General features: G+C 36.1%; 1 protein-coding gene across 2 annotated transcripts in view; it reads right to left on the bottom strand.

The window, feature by feature from the left end:
• Positions 1-9660, bottom strand: part of LOC110019451 (protein NLRC3) — a gene marked incomplete in the record, with an annotated part of 29179 nt that overhangs the window by 16208 nt on the left and 3311 nt on the right. For both annotated transcript variants that reach the window (XR_002293450.1, XM_020717109.1), the window contains 2 exon segments: positions 5983-6120; positions 6266-6324. Coding sequence is in view for 1 of the 2 variants with exons in the window: in XM_020717109.1 (XP_020572768.1) it covers positions 5983-6120; positions 6266-6324 (197 nt within the window).

Genomic DNA, 9660 nt, shown 5'->3' with positions numbered 1-9660 from the left:
TCTTGAAAAAAGAAACTGGCAGTTATCCATAGTGACCACGTCACACCACAACTTGTCCTATAGCTGGCCCCAATTGAGAACTCTACTAAGCATCTCTGGTCGATGCTGATCCGATTCTCCTTTTTCAATCACTTCGTGAATACGGATGGGAATGCCTCTGAGTAGTGAGTCCCATTATTTCTACCATTTGTATTGATGTCACGTTTTTGCTGCTCCCACGATCGATGATGAGATTGCATGTCTTTCCATTCACTGTGCAGCAGGTGTGGAATATGATGTGACAAAGCCACCACGAATCCCTTGTGTCCTCATTCAGCAAAATTCGTCGAATTACATTCGCCTCCATCTGGGGGAAGCTTATATACCTCACCCTATTCCTCGGCTCGTTGCTAATCTCCTCTACGACATTCTTCTCTATGAGTGTGACTACCTGCTCGTGGGACAACTAGAGGTTGTGGTCGTAGCCGTGACATCTGTAACACTTTATGGTCAATACAGTATTGGAGGAGCAACATTTCTCATGTTTCTTCTTGCTCTGATCCAGAGTCATTCCCATGCCCGAGCTTGTTAGTGTCTCTTGGGGTACCCTTGTTGGTTGTGCTAACTGTAGGTGACTACCTGCCTGAAGGATGACGGTTGCCCGCTCTGCTTTTGTTGTCTCTCCACCTTCAGGGCTAGTGTTTGAACTTCTCCAAATGACGGATAAGGTTGCAGTTGTACTACATTGCTAATTACTAGCTTCAGACCCCCCCACCCGAAAACGCGCTATAGTATGCTCCTCGGGCTTGACCAGATCACACCTCATCTGCAACTGATCAAACTACTCTGTGAACTCTACTGACAGATCCCTCTGCTATATGTGGTGAAGCCTCATATATTGGTGATAACGGAAGGAGAAATATTTCTCCTGCATTGTTTTATTTATCTTCTCCGACATGGTAATCTTATCGTTGTCTTCAATTTTCCTCTGTTGTTGTAAGTTCTACCACAAAAAGGCACTTTTCTTCAACTTGATAGCGACTAATTTGACCCTCTTATCATCTGGCACATCCTTGTGCTCAAAGATCCATTCAATAGATTGCAGTGAATCAATGAAGTCATCGAGATCCATACCTCCGTCAAACTCTAGAAGATCTACTTTGATGTTGAAGTCTCTGTATCCTCCAAATGACATCTCTCGAAAATTCTCCCTCTGTGAGGAATTCAAATATCCATCTCTAGGCCTCCTCTGACATTGTATTATGAAACATTTGTTGAAGTCTCTGTATCCTCCAAATGACATCTCTCAAAAATTCTACCTCTGTGAGGAATTCAAATATCCATCTCTAGGTCTCCTCTGACATTGTATTATGAAACGTCGTGGTCTGTTTTCTTCATCGTTGAAAGTCTCCCCATGGAAGGGATTCATATCGTCATGTCTTTCTCCCCTTCGACTCTCCAGATCTCAGTCAAAGGTAACCTCTTCCAGTGTTAACTCTTCAATTTCTACAAGCCTTTATTGAAGACGACAGAGCTCTAGCCATATCTCTTCCAAGGTACGCTCGGGCATATTCCTCCTTGGTGGCATAGCTTGGGTTTGGATAATGGGAGAAAAATTGTTGGGTGGAGGTGAAAGAGGGCATATGGGATTGATTGCGGGTGCAGAATAACTATTTAGGTTTGCTAAAGTTAAAAATTAGCAAAGGGAATTTGGGATTTGAACTATGGTTAGGGAATAGAAAGGAAAATTTTGGTGGAGGAGAAGGCGAATGTAAGGAAACCCTAGGATATAACTAGGGTTAAGCTAGTGCTGATACCAAATGATAACGGAACTATTTCAGAAATCAGCGGAAACGCAAATCAAACTTTTATTAATATAGAAATAGGGCTACAACACGACACAATAGAAATGAAAAAACAGTAGTAGACCAATCTTCAGCTATGGATGAAAGAGTAGATCAAAGAGCGGGGGTGTCTTCACCAACATGGTGAGGTTATGCAAGAGGATTGGTGGTTGCGAGGTTGGTTAGGAAGGTTTGGGGTCCGATAGTGGCCACAGTGAAAAAGGGTTGTCAGGAATTGGTAGGTAAGTTGGAGGGCTGAGTAGTAATGGGGCGGCCTGAAATGGGGAGGGTTTGGTGGAGCGGATAGCAAGTAGAAATGCGGGAGAAGGGATTCGACAGGCTGGTAAGGGGTTTAGACAGTAGGTTAGGCTGTTAGAAAAGATCGGCGGAGGGTTGGGAGTAAATCTGGGGAGTTAGACAGCAACGTTAGGCAGTTCAAAAAGGGCTGCTAGGTGCTAGGATGAAGTATGAGCAGGCTGGCAGCGAGAGATAGGGGAAGAGAAGGGTTAAAATAAAAAAGGAAGATACAACACCATCTCGGAGTACGATACAACCGAAGCTCAACCACATCCTCGGATACAGACGTAAAACATGGAGAAGAGCTCCACAAAGGAATATGATATCAACACACAGCAAAACTAAATCCTAAATCACATAAAAGGAAGGTAGGAGTAACACCTCGAAGATCTTGTTTTCTCAACAATAAAAGGATATGTCCATTCAATAACATCTTGTGGGATGAGTGGAAGGAGTTGCTTCATTGAAAAGCTTCTACGACTATTCCCAAAGTCTGTCAACAACAAAATGAAAAAAAATTAATTTTTTTTAGGTTTTTATCCATTTCATCAACATGAGCAATGTTAACTGATAATCTCTCCCACAATTTTCAATTTTGCAACCGCTTCTCACACGAGTTCTTCAGGTCATCAAACGATCGTCACCTTTCCTCTTCATCTTTTGATCAGATTATCATTGCTACCAAACATCATGTGAGAGTGGTTCTGTTATTACAATAGAATAAGGGTGTGAGGAGAAGACATTTTCTCCCTACTCTTACTATGAACGTATCAATCATCCTTCAAAGCAATCTTGGATCAAATTTGACTATCCCCATGCTACTCAGCATGCTCGACAAACATCCATACCACTACACCAAGTTTTATCATGTCTTCTCAAGAGGAAAATGATCCTTTGATTCAAGCAATCAAAATTTTGTATATGCTTCCCATGTGTTTTCCTCTAGATTGGTCGGTGCTATTTGCTCAAGTATGTCTTATAATCAAGATTCACTCCTTATATGATAGACAACTACACATGTTCTACTCTCTCAACATGACCTCTCTTACTCCCATGATTGTGGTTGATAGGTCCCCATCCCCCATTGCTAGGAGAGCATGGTAACTTCATAGGCATCTCTCTCCCTCTCTCTTTATCCCCCTGATCTCATATATCCCATACTTTTTATAAATATATTATACTTGATAGGTCCCCATCCCCCATTGCTAGGAGAGCATAGTAACTTCATAGGCATCTCTCTCCCTCTCTCTCTATCCCCCCGATCTCATATATCCCATACCTTTTATAAATATATTATATGTTCATTGTCTTATTAGGTTCTATGAATGCTTTGGATGTTTTTATCTCTCTTAGTGTATTTCAGGATCTCACCTCAAAAAATATGATTGATAGAGATGTTTAAGCCATTTAGATTGCTACATGATAATTGATGTTCCTTTTGCCCTTTCTTCCACAATTACTTTATTTTACTGATACTAAATACTACGTCTTCTCTTACTAATAGCTCCTCTTATGTGTATTTATGCAAATATTCCACCACCTCACCTTTGGTTATCCTCATAATTGCCGATTTTACTCTACATTTTTTAAAAACTTTTAGCAACCTCTAATAAACCTATCTATATGCCCCACAAGTTTAATCAATAAAATAACATAATTATTACTTCTGAACAGCATATAGCATAGAAAAGTTGATTGCATCGAATGCCTATAACATTTTAATAGCCCTACATTTTTTTTAAAAAGTAAAGCAGCACCTATGTTTACGCATACACTAAGCATCACAAATGTAATGAAATAAAAATAGTAGCAAATACATGAGTGAGCCAAAACGTAGCTTTATAAGAGAATGACAAAATCAAGCAATCTAACAATAAAATTAAAAAACTGTCCCAAGAAGAACCCGCCTCTAAAATATGGGCATTCCCATTTGCCAATCCTTATAATACCCATTAGGGGACCATTATTACTTCATCTGCACCATTTCATAGTTTTTCAACCAGAATGGAAAAACACGATACCTTCTTATCTGTAAGAAAAAGTAAATAAAAGATCCCCTCTACAGTATTTGGATTCAGTGCTCCTAACTTATCTTAATAAACTAATTAGCTTATCCACCATCACAATAATATCCCGCTAGTTGAACTTGCTCCACTAAGTTTTGCATTGAAGGAATTTTAACTCCAGGTCCACTCTACCCCATGTTTTGAATCTTTCATCACCAAACGCTCATACAACAGAAAATATTTTAAAAAAAAGGAATTAGAATTCTTAAACGGACCCTGGTGACAAAATCTCAAAGAAATTTTCATGCATTCTATTAAAAAAAATTTATCAGAAGGGTCTCTGATTTAGTAAGGATCAATATTTTAGGCCCAAACTAATATGGCCCTCATTTTGATCCCTCAACTCTCAAAAAAGTGATTCCATTTAGTGCCACAGCTAAATATGTTGTGTCTGAATTGCATAATGAAGATATAACTATCTTTTTTTATTATTATTATTTTACTTTCAACTCAATGTAGCCCTAATATATTTGCCAGAAGATGCCAAAAAACACTTTTCAAAGGTCAAGAGACCAAAATGTGCTCAGTTTAAAGCAAATATTATTTTAAACATAAAATCATAGTGTTTCCGGACCATTCACACCTCTTGTTATTCAGGAACAGGTAAGCCATACTTTCCTCCCAATTACAAAGATGGAAGTTTGAAGCCAAACTAAACCCCATTTTCTACTTTGTAAGGCTAACTCAGTAAATAAGCTGCTTTAAAGCAAAGTAATTGCCCATAAAATAATAAAAATCTTAGGCTGTGTTTGGCTGCAGCTCAGATTTATGTTAAATAGGATTTATCTAATCCGATAAATTCGGATTAAATAAATGACCGGAGGACAAAGGAGCTCACGCGACAACGGAATAAATCCGTCTCACAATTGGATTTCCTAAATCCAGATTTACATCTAACATGTGATGGAGCAGGAGAAAAAACGACGGAATGCAAGGAAATTCAATTTAATGGGGTATTTTATTTATTTTTCATTTATTTGGCGTTTGGCTGGATTTAAGTTAAATCCATGGCTAAATTATATTATAAGTATGCTGCCAAACACCCCCTTACTGTGATCTTATCAGTAAATAATCTCCAACATATAAGAGAAATTGCATCTTGCATCATGCCAAAATCTTTTGAATTTCTTACTACCATATCTTCATACTATACCACCCATGTAAGATGTTATAAACTTTTAGAACTTTAATAATCAATCTTTCATTCATCCACTAATATACACATTCAAAACAATTTTCTATTTTTCAGAAAAATATCCACCTACGTGACACCTAAAATACAGCCAAATAAAAAGGGGCTGCATACGTACCAGCCAATTCTTATGTATTTACATATCTAATATCTATACTTTAATTTTTACATTTGTACCACTCAAAACTTTCATATCACATCGGAACCACCACCATTTTGAGTTTTAAAAAGTGAAATGCACCTTTTCATGCTTACGTGAGGTAAAGACGCACCATATTTTCATGCACCTTTTCATGCTTAGGCAAGCATTTATTTACAGGAATTGAGTGGCATTTATGTAGATTTTTTAAAAAAATTTCAATTGCAAAGCCCCAAGGACAGGTAAGATCTCTAGCAACTATGAGCTAGCATATAATCATCAACCCAGCTAAAATTGAACACATAGGAAAGATAAAATTTCTCTGGACAATCTTTTTAAACTTCTGCGCCCTTCAAACACTTTGAACAAATTCTATTAATTTTTTAATAAGTTCACAATATCAACATAAGCTGCATAAAAATTAAAAAAAAAAGAATGAATACCACATTTGGGAAGTATAGAAACCTTAGTTCCTTCATCACCAATTGGATTTCCGGATAAGTTGAGCGTTTTCAATAAAATATTTGTCTGAAGAATGCCATCAAATGCTTTCAATCCAGCAGCTGTTATCCCATTCCCAGAAAAATCCACATCCTCTACACTCTGGAATAAGGCAGCAGATATTTATGATTCCTCGTCTAGGCAGAAAATGCAAGAATCGGATAATTTATTTAGATAGAAGGCATTAATGTTGCAATTAACAAGACAAAAAAAAGTATAAGATGAGGACCAGAAAACAGAATATCACCTGATTGAAGGCTAAGCTTTCAGCAAGAAAGATTAGACCATCATCCCCAAAGTTATGACCTATGGAAAACCACAAGTTAACAAAAGCTGAAATTTCAACAGAATTAATGAATGAACAATGAAAAAAGCGCCCACAAAAAAAAAATTCAGACAATTATAAATATTAAAGGAGCCAAATGTAAACAATTTATGCCACAAAAACCAACATGTATGATTTATAAACTTTAATAATTTTGTGAACAAGTTCAAATGATCGTGAGACTTTAAGCAAACGTAGAACTAAATGACACTTAACAGAGCTTGGTAATTAGGGCTAAGAAATTGGCCTGAAGAACGTTAATCGATCGAAAATTGATTCGAATTTTAGCTTGAATCGAGATCAGATCCAATAGATCGAGCCAAGCTATGAGCCAAACTTTTGGATCAAATTATTTTTTATCTGTTTTCGAGCCTATAGGATAGGATCAACTAGGCAAACAGACTATCCGATGCCCGACCGTGCATCTGGACCATCCGATCCGGCGATTCACAAGCTTGGTGATAGCTAGGGTTGTAAACCCTATCTCAATTATTTCCCATCAGTTGTCACTCCCGAATCTCGCAGGCGCTATTCTCACTCAATCACTCCCTCCAGACTCTTGTTCCCATCCCGATCTCCCCTGCAAGCTGCGTCTCTGCGATCTCCCAAGTCTCACTAGCTCTACAGTCTCCCCTCTCCTCTGCCCTTTTCAAAATCTCTAACCCTAGGTAAACAACCACCACCCCGGCGTTCCGACAAGCTACAAGTGTTCGCTATTGTGGTTTGGCGTTTTCTCATTGCTCAATCGCTCTCCTCCAACCTCACATTCTCTTTTTAGTCTATTCAGTAACTTCCTTATCTTAATATCAAAATTTCTTCTAAGAATCTAAGATAGTTGATTACGGACCTATGATTCAGCGGTTTTCTTAATTTTTTTGTTTGCTCGGTTTCATATCAGATATCATTGTCTCTTGCATCTCTAATTTATTATGGTGCTGGTGTCTCATTGCTTGGTTGTAAGTTTCTCAGTGCTTGGTTCTGTTGGTTGAAGGTGGTGGGTTCAACTGTTGTGATTCTTGTGAATCTCATGATTTTGTTACTGAGTCAGTTTGACAATGGGATTGGCATTGGAGTCAAATATTCATGGCTTTTAATCTGTTAGAAACATGAGCAAAATGACTCATCCATAGGCATTATTGAATATTTGAATATCAAAGCAATCAGTTTTTTATTATTATTATTATTATTATTTTAATGATCTCCTCTTTCTACTGAGTAACAAGTGGTACTACACTGCTACTTGGCTTTAGCAAAAATTAAAAAAAAATGGCTGTGGTTTGAGCCGTTATTTTGTAAATGGCATTTGGTATTTGATCCTTAGCCCATGCCAAATTATTTCTTCGAAAGTACTTGGTGTTTTTGTTCTCTTTTTCGTTACAAACATTTAATGAAAAGAATTTTTCTTACCTCTGCAACTGTAACAGATGCTAAAGGATTGATATATGTTGGTGTTGAAAATTTAGATGCAGAAAATTTTTTGCTTCAATCTGCACCTAAATTATCTATAAGTTGAAGTAAGATTATCTATAGGTTGGGCACATTAAAGTCAACCCAGTTTTCTTGAATTTGTAACGTGACTATGTAAGTCACTTGAATGGCTTTTTTTGCTTGTGACTGACAAGCATAAACTACTATGCTTATACTTCTATTTTCTTTTGGTTGTCTAGGCAGTGAATGATGGTAAGTTGGGTTATTTTCTGTTTTTTCGATATATATAATTTGGTGGGTGAATTTTTATTTTCTGCCTTCTGGATTCCAATGTTGGGCAGTTGGGCTATTTTCTGTTTTCTTGGTTTCAATTTCCTTGCTGCTGAAACTATCATTGCTGAATGGTGAATGGTGATATTATGTTAAGATGCACTTGAGAATTGGAGTTGAGGACTTGGGGGTTAGCTATTTGGCTGGTTTTATATCCCTAACTGTTGCCTGTTAGCCCTTTTTTTTCTATTCTTTGATTCTCATGTTTGGTAAAATGGTTGGATGTTTTTTATGGAACAATGATGTTAGCCAGCTGTAGTGGCTCAACCAGCTGTTGGGAATCTTGATGTTTTTTAATTATGAGTGATATAATGAAATATTTTTATGGCGTTTAAGGGGGTGTTATCTAGAATCTGAAAATTGTAAATTTGTCTGTTGTAGCATATGTTTTAAACCTGTTTCATGTCACACCAACTTGTCAGATAATTTTGGATGAAGTTCACTGTGTCAGCCTGGGAATTTTCTGAGCTTTTTCTATTTAATTCTTGATATATTTTTGGAATATAAAAGATGTAATTTGAAGTTACAAATTCTTTTATGCGCGTGTTCAAGGGATTTTAGTTGTCATACTTGTAGATCTATAGATGGAATATTTTATTTTACCTTCCAATTGCGGTTTTCAGATAACTTGCATAATGCTAATTATGCTTTAGAAAGGTTTGATTTAACTTTATATACTTTATGGCTTCTAGTTTGGAAGCTTGGTGAATGGGGCTCAATCGATTCAAAAGATGTGTTTGCAAATGTGCATATCTGCAGTTAATTGTATTTAGATTGTTCCTCATCTTTTTTTAAGGGCTTTTACATACGTAACACATTATTCTTATTTAACACCTAAACATTCATATGTAGATGCATTCTTTTGGTGTTAGATAAGTAAATATATAAGAATTGTGTGATAAATATATAATATATATATATATTATATTAATGTGAAGGAAATGAGAATATGATTAGATAACTTTCTACTTATTTGCATGCATTCTTCTACCCTGCAACCTTCCTCTAAAGGATCCATAAACCCCTGAAGGCTTAAGTGCAAAAACTACAATCATTTTTATTGATCTTTAAAGGATAGGTTTCTTCCTATTTGAAGCAAATATGATGAGCTTATTATTATTATCTGATTTTTTTTAGTTATAGAAGTGAGCACTATTATTTGTTAGGAAATTTAGTACATAATATAGTTTAAATGTAGTCATCATGTTTTCTCCATGTTTTTTAAATGCAAGAATTATTTAAATGTAGTCATCATGTTTTCTCCAAATTTTTGAAATGCAAGTATTATTTACTCCTTATGAAAATTAAATATGAAAAGCAAAGGAATGTGTATGCCCAATCCTGATTTAATAATTTTGCAGCTTTGAATACTTCTACACATTTACATAAATAGAACTTTATTACTATTAGTTTTATTTTTTTGCAGCTTTGAAAAATTTTTTAGGATAGAAGTCATCAAGATTTAAGGATCATTTTATTTGGTGTTTATATGTAATTTTCATATTTGATCTTCTAATTGCCAACTATAATATTTAAATTTATAATATGTTATTTGTAAT

The sequence above is a fragment of the Phalaenopsis equestris genome, unplaced genomic scaffold (genome assembly GCF_001263595.1).
Source record: "Phalaenopsis equestris unplaced genomic scaffold, ASM126359v1 Scaffold000055, whole genome shotgun sequence".
Lineage (NCBI taxonomy): Eukaryota > Viridiplantae > Streptophyta > Magnoliopsida > Asparagales > Orchidaceae > Phalaenopsis > Phalaenopsis equestris.
Note: the sequence above shows the minus strand (reverse complement) of the source record. Positions and strands in the feature narration are given on the sequence as shown.